This window comes from Ranitomeya imitator, chromosome 6 (genome assembly GCF_032444005.1).
Source record: "Ranitomeya imitator isolate aRanImi1 chromosome 6, aRanImi1.pri, whole genome shotgun sequence".
In the NCBI taxonomy this organism is placed as follows: Eukaryota; Metazoa; Chordata; class Amphibia; order Anura; family Dendrobatidae; genus Ranitomeya; species Ranitomeya imitator.
The window spans coordinates 194,698,860-194,715,555 of record NC_091287.1 but is presented as its reverse complement, the minus strand read 5'-3'; the positions used below and the strand labels follow the sequence as shown (position 1 = coordinate 194,715,555).

Sequence of the window (16,696 nt, the reverse complement as noted above, 5' to 3'; positions counted from 1 at the left end):
ATTGTTGTCAACACATTCCACTATGTAATGAATAAAGATTTACAACTGGAAAATTTCATTCAGTGATATCTAGGATGTGGGATTTTAGTGTTCCCTTTATTTTTTTGAGCAGTGTATTTTAGGTAATATGTAGAAGGTACCCTTTCGGGGGTTGTTGGGTATTAAGTCCATTAGCAAGAAGGACATAAAGTTGAACCCTTTGATGTTATTGTTAGTTCCTCTTTGAATTTTTGGGTGGGCTTTTCCTAAAGTGGAGTGTAGTATTTTCTATCCAAGAGTTATCTGCTTGCTTCCTGGATGTAATATGATATGTTCATAATGACTGCAGCTCCTCCTTTATCTGCTGGTTTAATGATGATATTGTTGTTAATTTTTAAGGATTGTATGGCTTTTCTGTCCTCCCTACAGACATTGTGTGATACTTTATGGTGTCTGTCCAAAATGTCAATTTAACTTTTTTTTTAAATGCAACAGTTTACTTGCTGATCCAGAGTTTAGTTGTACCCTGGTGGTGGGATTCAATTTTCCTTAATTTTCTTTTTTTGATACGTCTGTCACTCTGTCATCGTTTTAAGGATGATTGCCTGAGGAATGAAATGGTTAAATGCTAACTGCCGAATGGAGAGTCATGGAGGAATGGAGCTAGAAACTTGGAGTAGATATGTAGTTTATGGTCAACACCTTTCAAAGTATCATAGGACTTCTTCAGGATAAACCACCAATTTGTTGTTTATCCTGAAGTTTTTTGTTACTTTGAAACGCGTTAACAATCAATTACAAGATTTCTCCCGTATATCACTTCTACTCTGGAATTCTCTGCCACAACATATCGGACACTCGCCTACCATGGAAACCTTAAAAAAAGAATCTGAAGACCTACCTCTTCCGACAAGCCTACAACCTGCAGTAACCACTGGTCGACTATGGCTACTTTCACACTAGCGTCGGCCCGTCGCACCGACGCATCCTGTCTAAACGCTGCACAACGGTGGCAGCGGATGCATTATTACAACGCATCCGCTGCCCCATTGTGAGTTGCGGGGAGGAGGGGGTGGAGTTCCGGCCGCGCATGCGCAGTCGGAAATGGCGGACATGACGCACCAAAAATCGTTATAAGCAATGTTTTTTTGCGACGTGTGGCAATGCGTCGCTAATACAAGCCTATGGAGAAAAAACGCATCCTGCAGACAACTTTGCAGGATTCTTTTCTGCAAAACGATGCATTGCGATGGAGGCCAAACGACGCTAGTGTGAAAGTATCCTAAGCCACTGTATGACCAGCTCTACCCTCACCTACTGTATTCTCACCCATCCCTTGTAGATTGTGAGCCCTCGCGGGCAGTGTCTTCTCTCCTCCTGTACCATTGTGACTTGCATTGTTAAGATTACTGTACTTGTTTTTATATATACCCCTCCTCACATGTAAAGTGCCATGGAATAAATTGTGCTATAATAATAAATAATACAAAAATTGATATATAAATATAAAAGCAGGCGCAAAAAATGGCTAATAGCAAGGGGAGAGTACAGCTGCAAACAGGACAATACCACAAATTTGTCAAAAAATGGGACACATAAGTTACTATATTGTTTGCGCTATCAACATCCTCTCCACTTAATAGAAAATGTAAATATATTTAATAGAAAATACCACATAACAATAAAACATAAAACCACCCAATAAAAATGGATCAATAAATTGCATTTTACAGCATACAAATGAACATAATATCCCTCAGGTTCTGGGTATATAGTCCAAATGCTTATAGATACAAAAGTTCCAAATGCCGCAGAACTACAAGTCAAAATGAATAAGGTGCATGGTACTAGCTGCTACTTTCTTGTAAGCGATGTGAACAGTCTCAATTTAAAAAGTTTCCGTTACAGTCCTCCTCCGTAGGCGTTTTCGCAGTTCGGGAAAGAAAAATGTTAACTTCAGGAGTGTAGTCCCGGCCGGTGACATACACTCCCCCAGGCTTCGTTACCAATGGTGCGCGAGTGTGATGGGCACGCGATCAAGGTCTGTAGTGCAATAGCCACCCAGCAGGTCCTTGCGTGGGTGGGGGCAATAGATCTGTTTTTTTCCCATATCACAATTGCGGAATATGTAAATCACTTAGGTTAACAAAGCAATGTGTCATCTCAAATGAGACAAATGAGTTTTAAATTCGGGACCTGATCAACTGTACCACTACGGTACGGGCTCACGGGCTGATTATCACTGCTGATATCCGGCACTAAATGCCAGGAGAGCGGTCGCGCGTTGTTCAGAGGGTCTCCTACCTCCTCCTCCCTGCAGGCCCCGGATCCAAAATGGCCGCGGGGCTCATTCCGGGTCCTGCACGGAGGTGGCTTGCAAGCGCCTGCTCAGAACAGGCGCCAGCAAGCCTCCCTGCAGTGCCTGTCAAATCGCTGATCTGACACAGTGCATTGCAAAGTGCCAGATCAGTGATCTGACACTATATAGTCATGTCCCCCCCCCCCCGGGACAAAGTAAACAAGAAAAAAAAAACCTAAATAAATAAAAAAAAAACCAAAACAATAAAAGTACACATATTTAGTATCGCCGCGTCCATAACGACCCGACCTATAAAACTGTCCCACTAGTTAACCCCTTCAGTGAACACCGTAAAAAAAAGGCAAAAAATAAAACTATTATCATACCGCCGAACAAAATGTGGAATAACACGCGATGAAAAAGACTGATATAAAAAAACATGGTCCTGCTGAAAACGTTATCTTGTCCCGCAAAAAACGAGCCGCCATACAGCGTCGTCAGCGAAAAAAATAAGTTATAGTCCTCAGAATAAATCGATGCAAAAATAAATATTTTTTATATAAAATAGTTTTTATCATATGAAAGCGCCAAAACATTAAAATAAATGATATAAATGAGGTATCGCTGTAATGGTACTGACCCAAAGAATAAAACTGCTTTATCAATTTTACCAAATGTGGAACGATATAAACGCACCCCCCCCCCCCCCAAAGAAAAAATAAATTCATAAATTGCTGGTTTTTGGTCTTTCTGCCTCACAAAAATTGGAATAAAAAGCAATTAAAAAATGTCACGTGCCCGAAAATGTTACCAATAAAAACGTCAACTCGTCCTGCAAAAAACAAGACCTCACATGACTCTGGACCAAAATCTGGAAAAATTATAGCTCTCAAAATGTGGAGACGCAAAAACTATTTTTTTGCAATAAAAAGCATCTTTTAGTGGGTGATAGCTGCCAATCATAAAAATCCTCTAAAAACCCCCGCTATAAAGAGTAAATCAAGCCCCCCATTATTGCCCCCTTAGTTAGGGAAAAATAATATAAAATAAAATAAAAATGGGAAAATGGAAATAAATACATTAGGGTTGGGGCTATAATTAGGGATGGGGCTAAAGATAGGGTTAGGGTTTGGATTACATTTATGGTTGGGATTAGGGTTAGGGGTACGGTTAGAATTGTGGTTGAAATTAGGGTTAGGGGTGTGTTGGAGTTAGGGGTGTGGTTAGGGTTGGGATTAGGGTTAGGGGTGTGTTTGGGTTAGGGTTTCAGTTTAAATTGGGGGGTTTCCACTATTTAGGCACATCAGGGGCTCTCCAAACGCAACATGGCGTCCGATCTCAATTCCAGCCAATTTTGCATTGAAAAGTCAAATGGCGCTCCTTCCCTTACGAGTTCGGCCATGCGCCCAAACAGTGGTTTACTCCCACATATGGGGTATCAGCGTACTCAGGACAAATTGCACAACAACTTTTGGGGTCCATTTTCTCCTGTTACCCTTGGTAAAATAAAACAAGGAGCTGAAGTAAATTTTTGGTGAAAAAAAGTTAAATGTTAATTTTTTCTTAAACATTCCCAAAATTCCTGTGAAACACCTGAAGGGTTAATAAATTTCTTGAATGTGGTTTTGAGCACCTTGAGGGGTGCAGTTTTTGGAATGGTGTCACACTTGGGTATTTTCTATCATATAGACCTCTCAAAGTGACTTCAAATGTGATGTGCTCCCTAAAAAAAAAAAAAATGGTGGTGTAAAAATGAGAAATTGCTGGTCAACTTTTAACCCATATAATTTTTGGTTCCAAAATTGTGCTGATGTAAAGTAGACATGTGGGAAATGTTACTTATTAAGTATTTTGTGTGATATATCTCTGTGATTTAAGGGCATAAAAATTCAAACTAGAAAAATTGCGAAATTTTCCGAATGTTCGCCAAATTTTCATTTTTTTCACAAATAAATGCAGGTAATATCCAAGAAATTTTACCACTAACATGAAGTACAATATGTCATGAGATAGCATTGTCAGAATCATCAAGATCCGTTGAAGTGTTCCAGAGTTATAACCTCATAAAGGGACAGTGGTCAGAATTGTAAAAATTGGCCAGGTCATTAACGTGCAAACCACCCTTGGGGGTAAAAGGGTTAAAAAAAAGTCCTAAGCAAGAAAGTAAATGGATCTTTAATTTGGACGCATTAAAGCCAATGGGTTTAAATAGTGAAACGGAGCTATTTGCGTTTACATAATTGACCTACGCCCACCACTGCCTAATTACAGCACATGAACCTACCGTATATAATAAAGCCCTGCCCTGCAATGGAGCATCCCTGACGAAGAAGATTGTGATCTTTGAAACGCGTAGGAATTGGTCCTTATAGCGCTTCTTACCTTTGTTGGTCACGTGACAACCTATGTCACACAAGGTCCTGCTAGGTGTCTATTGCACTACAGACCTTGATTGTGTGCCCATCACACTCGGGCACCAACGGTAAGGAAACCTAGAGGAATGTATGTCACCAGTCGGGACTACACTCCTGAAGATAACTTTCCCACACTGCGAAAACAACGCCTACGGAGGAGGACTGTAACGGAAACATTTTAATTGAGACTGTTGACAAGAAGGTAACAGCTAGTTCCATGCACCTTATTCATTTTGACTTGTAGTTGACTTGTAGTCCTGCGGCATTTGGAACTTTTGTATCTATAAGCATTTGGACTATTCGGACTACATACCCAGAACCTGGGGATATTATGTTCATTTGTATGCTGTCAAATGCAGTTTGTTGATCCAGATTTATTGAGGTGGTTTTATGTTTTATTATGTGGTATTTCCTATTAAATATATTTACCTTTTCTATTAAGTGGAGAGGTTGTTGATGGCGCAAATGATCTAGTAAAATAATAATAATTTAAAAAAAATTACATTTGTACTCCAAGTTTCAGGCTCCATTTCTCCATGACTTTCCATTTGGCCGTGCAGGTTTAACACCTTCCTTTCCTCAAGCACTTATTTTCCTTCTTGTTGGTCTGCCGCAACTGTTTTCCAGAGACAGTTGTGGTTGCAGAACCTAAACCAAGTGAGCAATTTCTTATCCCTAACTTATATTTTCTGCTCATATAAGACCCTATTGCTTTTACAGTTTTTCATACTGGATCATTTTAAGGATGACTTGGAGAGAAAAATCTGAGTTGATAAGGATTTTCAAGTCTTTGACAATGGTACTCTATTGAACAACTGGCTTTGAGTGACTACATGAACACTGTTCACACCTCCACCAGACTGATCCTAGATCACCAGACTTCTAAAGTCATCACACCCACCACCTATCCCTTTATAACAAAAACCTTGATATTATTACCTTGGATTATCTTTATGAGGCATAGCTCTTTCCAAACACCCTGTTGTAACATTTCTTAAGTGATGTCTCAGTAATTTATTTGTTATTCCTGAAGAAAGGGCTACTATGCTGTAAAAGCTTGTAAATATAATTTTTCTTGTTGGGTAATAAACGTATCACACCTAGAATGCTTTTGTCTTTTTTGGCATAAAATTATTTACATAAATTTTTCTGAGTAAGAATTTAATCATTTCCAGTTCTGATTTTGATTCTGATTGCTGTGTGTTTATCCTCATCCCTGCCTACTGCTTTTTGAGATCTCAAAAGTATATGCACAGTACATAAAATTTCCTTTCATCACTCTTGGCTTATCTCTCGCTCTCTCTCTGTTGTTGGCTCCATAAATCCATTTATGTGTTTATAATTGTAATTTTTGTTTTGTTTAAAGAATACTACAATTGAATTCCAGCCTGGGGATTCCTTTGGCATAGTTTGCCCAAATCCTACTGGTGAAGTGACAGATCTCATTAAAAAGCTTGGTTTGTCTGATAAGAAAGATTGTCAACTCGGCCTGACTGTTAGATCTGGTACTAAGCAAAGAGGTATGGCAAACTTTTTTTTTTTAATGAAATCTTGCAATTGTCTTCTGGGTTCACTGAAATACACTGTTCAAAAAACTAAGTGACAACTTATCAATCACATTATAACCTAAAGTCGATTAAACTTCAGGTTTATCAATCGGTCCAGTCAGGAAGCATAAGCCTGAGTTGCCAACCATCTAGCATTTCATGGATAGACCATAAAAATAGGACAGTTTATTTGTCTGTAAAACAAACAAAAAAATATAATACCTCCATATTTTTTTGGGGAAACTAGTGAAGCTTTTTCACATTTTTTTTATTACTGTAATTATCAATTCACAATTAATGAAGCTCATGTCTTCATATCAGAATTATGGGCTGTAGACTTGTATCGCTTACCTTGGTAATGTATTATGGTTTTTCTATGTGGCTGTGATTTTTTTTTATAAGATGTCCAGAAAAAAAAAAACAAGTTGGCAACCCTGGAATCAGTTTGACCAGATTTGGTGCAAACTAAAGTGATGAGGTGCACTGGAGAGGCAACAGCAATGCAAATCCTAAAAAAGGAATGGATTTGCTGGTTGTGGACATAGTTACTCTCTCCTAAATTCTTTTCTAGATTTGCATGTTATTACTATTATCTTTGTAACTGCTACACTGCAACCTACAAAACAATGGGAAAACAATGCATATGTTAATATACCGTATTTTTTTCGGACCATAAGACGCACTGGACCATAAGATGCACCTAGATTTTAGAAACTAGGGAAAATATTTTGAAACAAAATAGCGTATATACTCGAGTATAAGCCGATCCCCCCTAATTTTGCCACAAAAAACTGGGAAAATCTATTGACTCGAGTATAAGCCTAGGGTGGAAAATGCAGCAGCTACCGGTGAATTTCAAAAATAAAAATAGATGCTCCATACCGTTCATTATGGCCCCATAGCTGTGCCATATAGTGCTCTGCACCGTTCATTATTGCCCCATAGATGTACCATAGAAAGGTGTGCCATATAGTGCTCTGCACCGTTCATTATTGCCCCATTGCTGTGCCATATAGTGCTCTGTACCGTTCATTATTGCACCTGATTATTATATAATAATGGGCACCTGAGACTCATCAACTGGTCATACTGTCGACTAGGGAAGTCACAGTGAAACAGGTGGCTGTCCTGAGAGAGATGCATCTACAATGCCTCCGCACAAAACAAATTATCACGATGAAGAATGAGGAAGCCGCTCGACATCTGGAGCTAGCGAGAGAAGCTCAGTCGGTTGGGTATTGTAGAAGACATCATGCAAGTGCCCAGAGGTCTGGTGAGGAAAGTGATCGGAAGATTTGGGAAGGTGATGCAGGAGATGGTGAATAGGTCCGGTGTTATGAGAGTGAGCATTCCGGCTGATGACGAAGTCCAGGTCGTGGGTAAAGATGGGATCGTTCCATTCCTTGTCGTCTGATCCATGGAGAGCCTTGGGAATATCCGAATGCTCCTGGGGTATCGTGTGGTATACCTGAAACAGATAGAGCAGCTAAGACGTGAGAGGGAGCAGATCAATATAGAGCTGTGGGAATTGGCAAACAGATTGCCACCACTTTCAACTTGCGGTATAGAGAGACAAAGAGGTTCTCTAAAGACTGGAAGTCCTCAAGCTAAAAGAGGTTATAGAGATAAAGGGAAGAACTGCTCTCCGAAGAAAGACAATAGGGGAGATCACCAACAGAGGGAGAACCGAAGATGGCTAGATGGAAGAGCTAGAAATAGTGACTCCTCAGTTAGCTCAGGGCTCAGTGACCTAAGCGGGAGATCCTGTAGCAGACGAAATGACAAGGGGTCATCTTTATCAAAGGATGTGACGGAAATGGTTGACGAATGCCGACGAAAGGGTTCAGTAACAGGCCCTGACTTAGACAGACGGTTTGACTGTCAGGGACGACTGAGAAGGGTCTCTGGTCGGTTTAGGACAAGTGTTCAACCCCACAGGTTTGAACAGAGGGGGGGAATATGTGGTGTGACTGGTGGTCGCGTGGTTAATGGGAGGTATGTGTCACAGGGATAGATGCTCCCTGCGATGCAACCCAGAGTTACAGAGTTACATAGTTATTAAGGTTGAAGGAAGACCATAAGTCCATCTAGCTCAACCCATAGCCTAACCTAACATGCCCTAACATGTTGATCCAGAGGAAGGCAAAAAAAAACCCATGTGGCAAAGAGTAAGCTCCACCTTGGGGAAAAAAATTCCTTCCCGACTCCACATACGACAATCAGACTAGTTCCCTGGATCAACGCCCTATCAAGGAATCTAGTGTATATACCCTGTAACATTATACTTCTCCAGAAATGTATCCAGTCCCCTCTTAAATTTAAGTAATGAATCACTCATTACAACATCATACGGCAGAGAGTTCCATAGTCTCACTGCTCTTACAGTAAAAAATCCGCGTCTGTTATTATGCTTAAACCTTTTTTCCTCCAAACGTAGAGGATGCCCCCGTTTCAGGTCTATGATTAAAAAGATCATCAGAAAGGTCTTTGTACTGTCCCCTCATATATTTATACATTAAAATAAGATCATCCCTTAGTCTTTGTTTTTCCAAACTAAATAGCCCTAAGTGTAATAACCTATCTTGGTATTGCAGACCCCCAGTCCTCTAAATAACCTTGGTCGCTCTTCTCTGCACCCGCTCCAATTCAGCTATGTCTTTCTTATAGACCAGAACTGTGCACAGTATTCTAAGTGTGGTCGAACTAGTGACTTGTATAGAGGTAAAATTATGTTCTCCTCATGAGCATCTATGCCTCTTTTAATGCATCCCATTATTTTGTTTGCCTTTGTAGCAGCTGCCTGACACTGGCCACTGAATATGAGTTTGTCATCCACCCATACACCCAGGTCTTTTTCATTGACGGTTTTGCCCAAAGTTGTAGAATTAAGCACATAATTATACATCTTATTACTTCTACCCAAGTGCATGACCTTACATTTATCCCCATTAAAGCTCATTTGCCATTTATCAGCCCAAGCTTCTAGTTTACATAAATCATCCTGTAATATAAAATTGTCCTCCTCTGTATTGATTACCCTGCAGAGTTTAGTGTCATCTGCAAATATTGAAATTCTACTCTGAATGTCCCCTACAAGGTCATTAATAAATATGTTAAAAAGAAGAGGGCCCAATACTGACCCCTGTAGTACCCCACTGCTAACCGCTACACAGTCCAAGTGTGCTCCATTAATAACCACCCTTTGTTTCCTATCCCTGAGCCAGCTCTCAACCCACTTACACATATTTTCCCCTATCCCTATTATTCTCATTTTATGTATCAACCTTTTGTGTGGCACCGTATCAAAAGCTTTTGAAAAGTCCATATACACTACATCCTCTGGGTTCCCTTGATCCAGTCCGGAACTTACCTCTTCATAGAAACTGATCAAATTAGTTTGACATGAACGGTCCCTAGTAAACCCGTGCTGATACTGGGTCGTGAGGTTATTCCTCTTCAGATACTCCAGTATAGCATCCCTTAGAATGCCCTCCAGGATTTTACCCACAGTAGAGGTTAAGCTTACTGGCCTATAATTCCCGAGTTCAGTTTTTGTCCCCTTTTTGAATATTGGCACCACATTTGCTAAACGCCAGTCCTGTGGTACAGACCCTGTTATTATGGAGTCTTTAAAGATTAAAAATAATGGTCTATCAATGACTATACTTAATTCCTGCAGTACTCGAGGGTGTATCCCATCCAGGCCTGGAGATTTGTCAATTTTAGTGATTTTTAGACGCCGCCGCACTTCCTGCTGGGTTAAGCAGGTGACATTTAATTGGGAATTTTTATCACTAGTCATTTTGTCTGCCATGGGATTTTCTTGTGTAAATACTGATAAAAAAAAAGTCATTTAGCATATTGGCTTTTTCCTCATCCACCATTTCACCCAAACTATTTTTAAGGGGGCCAACACTATCATTTTTTAGTTTCTTTTTGTCACTTATTGCGCCCCTTACAGCTCTATTTAGCCATATTAGTTTCCTCCTATTTCTAGTATGTTTATTCCCATACGGTATATACTGTGCACAGGTCCTATCAAGGATGCTAATAAACGTCTCCCATTTTCTTAGTGTATTTTTATGTCTCAGGATATCGTCCCAGTTAAGTGCATTAAGATCATCTCTCATCCGTTGGAAATTTGCCCTCCTGAAGTTTAGTGTCCTTGTAACCCCTCTACTACACATCTTCATAAAGGATACATGAAAAACTATTATTTTGTGATCACTATTCCCCAAGTGACCTCCAACCCTTATATTTGATATACGGTCTAGCCTGTTGGTTAATTTTAGGTCTAGCAGTGCCCCCCTTCTTGTTGGGTCCTGAACCAATTGTGAAAGGTAATTGTCTCTCATAGTTGTTAAAAACCGATTACCTTTGCTGGAACTGCAGATTTCCGTTCCCCAATCTATTTCAGGGTGGTTGAAGTCCCCCATAATAATGACTTCTCCTTGAGTTGCAGCTTCATCTATTTGCTTTATGAGGATATTCTCCATTGCTTCCATTATTTTTGGAGACTTATAACAAACCCCTATCTGTAAATTATTATTCTTTCCTCCTCCCCTTATCTCCACCCACAGGGACTCTACATTTTCATTAGATTCACCTATATTATCACGCAGGATGGGTTTTAAGGATGATTTTACATATAGACACACCCCTCCCCCTCACTTATCCGTTCGGTCATTTCTGAACAGACTATAGCCCTGTAAGTTAACAGCCCAGTTATGGCTCTCATCCAGCCATGTCTCAGAAATCCCCACCATGTCATAATTATGCTCCAACACCATCAATTCTAATTCATCCATTTTGTTGGCAAGGCTTCTGGCATGAGTATACATACATTTTATGTATCTCTCTGCACCTCTATTCTTTCTTAAATTATTAATTGATCTAACCCCTCCCCCCATGCCACCGCCACCCCCAACTTCCTTATTTGTGCCCAGGTCTCTATCTGCACTATCTTCCCCTCCTTTAAAATGAATACCCTCCCCCCCATTCCCTAGTTTAAACACTCCTCCAACCTTCTAGCCATTTTCTCCCCCAGCACAGCTGCACCTTCCCCATTGAGGTGCAGCCCGTCCCTAGTGTAGAACCTGTAGCCAACTGAGAAGTCGGCCCAGTTCTGCAGGAACCCAAAGCCCTCCTTCCTACACCAATTCTTGAGCCACTTATTAACCTTCCTAATCTCCCGTTGCCTCTCTGGCGTGGCACGTAGTACAGGCAGTATTTCGGAAAATACCACGTTGGAGGTCCTTGCTTTCAGCTTGCAGCCTAATTCCCTGAAATCATCTTTAAGGACCTTCCACCTACCTCTAACTTTGTCATTTATGCCAATGTGCACCATGACTGCTGGGTCCTCACCAGCCCCTCCCAGTAATCTGTCCACCCGATCAGCGATGATGCTCGAGTCCGACACAGGTAGGAAGCACACCGTTCGATGATACCTGTCTTTGTGACAGATTGCCCTATCTGTTCCCCTAATAATTGAGTCCCGCAGTACCAGCACCTGTCTGGCCTGCCCTGCTCTCCTACTTACCTCCTTACTGGAGCAGTCACTCCTCCGGCTTTCAGAGAACATGCCTTGCTGCAGCAGTGCTACCCCTGTACTGGCACCCCCCTCATCTGCCAACTTAGCAAACTTATTGGGGTGTGCCAGATCAGGACTAGCCTCCCTAGCACTCTTCCCTCTACCTGGCCTTCTAACTGTCACCCAACTTGCTACTTCACCGTTCTGCAGCTCCATCCTACCATCCCCCACCTCCTCTATCCCATTGAGCATCTGCTCAGTGAGCAGAAGACTCCTTTCCATATTGTCAATGGATCTCAGTGTTGCCAGCTGCACATTTAGATTCAGAATCTGGGTTTCCAAGTGCACAACATGCTCACATCTCGCACAGCATTATGCACCCTTGACCGGCTGCTCAAGGACTGCAAGATGTGCATGTGTGTGGCAAGATGTGCACTGGATGGCATTAACAATAGTGGAGCACATTTCCTAATGGGGATTGCACCAGACAGAAACATTAAATAAAAAATAAATGCAAAGTATCAATACAACACAGACAGCAATTCAGTAATTCCTCCCTTGGAAACTCCCTGAATCCAAAGTCACTGAATCACAAGTCACACTTACCGCCGTTCACACTTACGCTCAGGTCACACTCAGCTCGTTAACACTCGCTAAGCTGAAGATTTAAAGAATTTTTATTTCTCCTTCCCCTCAGCAGCAATCCACCTTCCAAAAAGCATGGCTCATCTCACCCCCTCTCCCATCCTGTATGCATGGCTCATCTTTCCTCCTGTATGCAAGGCTCATCTCACCCCGCCTCCCCTCCTGTATGAATGGCTCATCTCACCCCCTCTCCCATCCTGTATGCATGGCTCATCTCACCCCCCCCTCACATCCTGTATGCATGGCTCAGCTCCCCGCTCCCATCTTGCATGGTTTGGCTCCCCGTCCTCCTTCATCCTCCTCTCCCCTTGTCCTCCTTCATCCTCCCCCCCCCGTCCTCCGTGGCTGTCATACTCACCTTTCCCACACCATGCCGAACATCCCTCCATCTCTGTCCCAGCGCAGCACTTTCTTCCTGCGTGAGCTGTCAAGGAGGTGACCCTGGACTTTAGTTAAAAAAATAAAAAACTTGATCTGGTGCCGCCCCCCGCATAGTCCCGCCCTAGGCATGTGCCCTCAAGTGCCTAGTGGCAAATACGGCCCTGAGCATACACCGCACACTAAACTAAGCAGAGCTTTATGGGTGAAGGCTAAGGAAGAAACCATTGCTGAAGAAAAGATATAAAAGGGATTTTTGCCAAAGAGTATCTTGACAAACAACAATCCTTATCCGAAAATTTCTGTGGACAGATGAATCAAAAATAGCTCTTTGGCAATGCAAATCAAGTTTGTTTACGGATGGCACAATGAAACTTATAAATAAATGCACTCCCTACCAACAGTTAAGGATGGTGTCCTGATCCGTTCTGGGGTTTAGTCCTGTCTGCCCTTTTCCTGGGTGGATCATGTCAAGGCTTAACTTTGCTCTGCCTCATTCTGGGTTCAGGTTTGCTATTTAGGTCCGATGCATCCTGTTGGTGGTGTCAGCTATAATTCTGCCTTTGGCGTGTGAACCTGACTCTGGTAACCCTTGATTTGTCCTGCTGTGATCCCTGACTTGCCCTGTGTCTGTAGTATTCCTCTGTCTACCCTTTTCCCAGCATTTCTCTGTTTGAATATCTGGTTTTCTGACTCGGCCTGTATTCGGACTCGCTTCTGGTTTCTGTCTTTGTCTTATCTGCTTCTGACCATTGCTGAACCCCCTGGCTTGTTCCTGACCACGTATACTGCTTACTCCATTTTGTACTTTGCATCTGAACGTTTTTTGACTCTGCTTGTCTGACCACTCTTTCGCCACTTGGTGGCGCCTGTGCTGCTGCTCTGTGGATCTACTGTGTACGCAGTCTCACTTCCCTCTCAAGCTCCCTCTGGTGGAGGTTGCGTTACACTGCACTGCAGCAGCATGGCACATGGTGAAAGATCAATAATGCTGTTTTGTTGCTTTGCTACGTGTGGTCCTGGAAGCCTTGACCACATCACAGGAATCATGAAATCAGAGGATTATCAAGAGATTTTAGAGTGAAATGTTCTACCAAGTGTAAGAAAACTTGTTGAAGATCATGACAATGACCCAAAGCACACCAAAAGTACACAGGAATGGTTGAAAAAGAAAAAAATGACTGTTTTAAAATGGCAAGCAATGAGTCCAGACCTCAATCCCAATGAAAACCTTTGGAGTGAGCTGAAATATGCCATTAGTAAAAAAGAACCCTGCAAACATTTAAGAGCTTGAACAAGCTGCAAAGCAAGAGTGGAAGAAAATACCAGCGGAGAAGTGCAAGAAGCTTATAGATGGCTACAAGAAACGTTTGGAGGCTGTCATCAATGCCAAAGGATGTGCAGCTAAGTATTAATTAGGGGTGCCGTTATTGTTGCACAAGCTGTTTATTCTGTTTCTTCTTTGAAACTGCAATATGTAAGTTGAAAAACAATGTTTTATTATTATTACTTTGGACCACTAAGTACAAAATCCTGAGTATACAGTATAACTTTGTTACATTTCCATTTATTTCTGAAGATATTGTATAGTCTATGAAAAAATGATGGGTTGCCAATAATGGTGAGCACTGACAGCACTGTAATATTCTTGCATGTTTTTCATGTAGCTACAGATGATCTTGATTTGGAGACTGTATGGCTAGTTCTCAACAATTTGTAGCTGGGAGCTAAGATTCCTCTTGGTTATGAAAATGATGCCAGTTAGCAAACAAAATAATTTGACAATGTTTTTTTCATAGGTGCTTTCATAACGGATTATTTTCAAGAAAAGTGTTCTTTGCAGTACTTGCTAACATGGTGCCTTGAAATACGAGCATTACCAAAGAAGGTACCATATTTACTTCTGCCTTTTTTAACATGTAGTAGAGACTTCAACAAGGCTATGTAGCTTGGTTTCGAGCTAGTTTTGCTTAAATCACTCAGTGGAAATGTCGACCCCAGCATATAAAAAAATGAAAAATTCATTAAATTATGTCTTCTGTTATTCTACATTATAATATTCTGTCTATTCTCGACATAACTGTTTACATGTTTTTAACTTAACTTTTATAAGTCTTAGTAACTTCACTGCATTTATCTATTTCAACTCCGTCACTCCGAAGCCTGTTTTCACCTTCCTGACTAGGCCAATTTTTTCAATTCTGACCAGTTTCACTTGATGAGGTCATGACTGGAACACTTCAATGTTTCCCGTGGATTCCGAGACTGTTTTTTTGTGACATATTGCACTTCTGGATAATGGTAGCATATATTTGATATGACTTAGGTTTATTTGTAAAAAAATCGGAAATTTGGGAAAAATTTTGCAATTTACAAACTTTTAATTTTTATGCCCTTAAATCAGTTATGTCACACAAAATAGTTAATAAATTACATTTCCCACATGTCTATTTACATCAGCACAGTTTTTGAAACATTATTTTTTTGTTAGGAAGATATAGGGGTTAAAAGTTGACCAGCGATTTCTCATTTTTACAGTAAAATTTACAAACCCAATTTTTTAGGAATAACATCACATTCGATGTGACTTTGGGGGGCCTTTTGGCAGAAAATACCCAAACGTGACACCATTCTAAAAATTGCACCCCTAAAGGTACTCAAAACCACATTCAAGAAGTTGATTATCCTTTCAGGTGCTTCACAGGAATTAATGAAATGTGGAAGAAAAAAATAAACAGTTTACCTTTTTTCACAATTTTTTTCCCTTTAGACCCACTTTTTTGTTTTCATAAAGGTAACTGGAGAAATTGCACCATACAATTTATGGTACAATTTCTCATGAGAATGCTGATGCCCCATATGTTGGGGAAAAACACTGTTTGGGCGCACGTAATAGCTCGAAAGGGAAGGAGCGATATTTGACTTTTTGAATGTAAAATTTGTTGAAAAAAAAATGGTGGATGTCATGTTGCGTTTGGAAAGCCCCTGATGTGCCTAAACACTGGAAATTTCATTTTTCAAACAAAAATGTTTTTTTTTATCCCAAAAGCTTGTATTTTTACGAGGTTAGCAGGAGAAAATGGACCACAGAATTTTTTTCTGCAATTTCTACTGAATTCACAGATACCCCACACAGTGAGGGAAATAATTTGATCCCTTGCTGATTTTGTAAGTTTGCCCACTGGCAGACATAAACAGTCTATCATTTTCAGGGAAGGCTAATTTTAACATTTAGAGAAAAAATATCAAAAATAAAATCTAGAAAATCCTATTGTATAAATTATATAAATGTATTTGCATTTTGCAGTGAGAAATAAGTATTTGATCCTTCTGGCAAACAAGACTTAATACTTGGTGAAAAAAACATTGTTGGCAAGCACAGTAGTCTGGCATTTTTTGTAGTTGATGATGAGGTTTGCACACGTCAGGAGGAATTCTAGTCCACACCTCTTTGCAGATCATCTCTAAATCATTAAGATTTTGAGGCTGTCATTTGGCAACTCGGAACTCCATCTCCCTTCATAAGTTTTCTATGGAATTAAGGTCTGGAGACTGGCTAGGCCACTCCATGACTTTAATGCGCTTCTTTTTAGCCACTCCTTTGTTGCCTTGGCTGTATGTTTTGGGTCATTGTCTTGCTGGAAGACCCAGCCACGACCCATTTTTAATGTCCTGGTAGAGGGAAGGAGGTTGTCATTCAGGATTTTACGTTAGATGGCTTCGTCCATTCTCCCATTGATGTGGTGAAGTAGTCTTGTGCTCTTAGCAGAGAAACACCCCAAAACATAATGTTTCCACCACCATGCTTGACAGTGGGGATGATGTTCTTTGGGTCATAGGAAGCATTTCTCTTCCTCCAAACACGGCGAGTTGAGTTAATGCCAAAGAGCTCAATTTTTGTCTC

General features: G+C 40.8%; 1 protein-coding gene across 4 annotated transcripts in view; it reads left to right on the top strand.

Annotated features, from left to right (window-relative positions):
* MTRR (5-methyltetrahydrofolate-homocysteine methyltransferase reductase) overlaps positions 1-16,696 on the top strand; it is an 831,186-nt gene that overhangs the window by 416,946 nt on the left and 397,544 nt on the right. For all 4 annotated transcript variants that reach the window (XM_069730413.1, XM_069730414.1, XM_069730415.1 and 1 more), the window contains exons 7-8: positions 6,059-6,212; positions 14,592-14,680. In XM_069730413.1, coding sequence (XP_069586514.1) covers positions 6,059-6,212; positions 14,592-14,680 — 243 coding nt within the window. The remainder of the gene's footprint in view (positions 1-6,058; positions 6,213-14,591; positions 14,681-16,696) is intronic.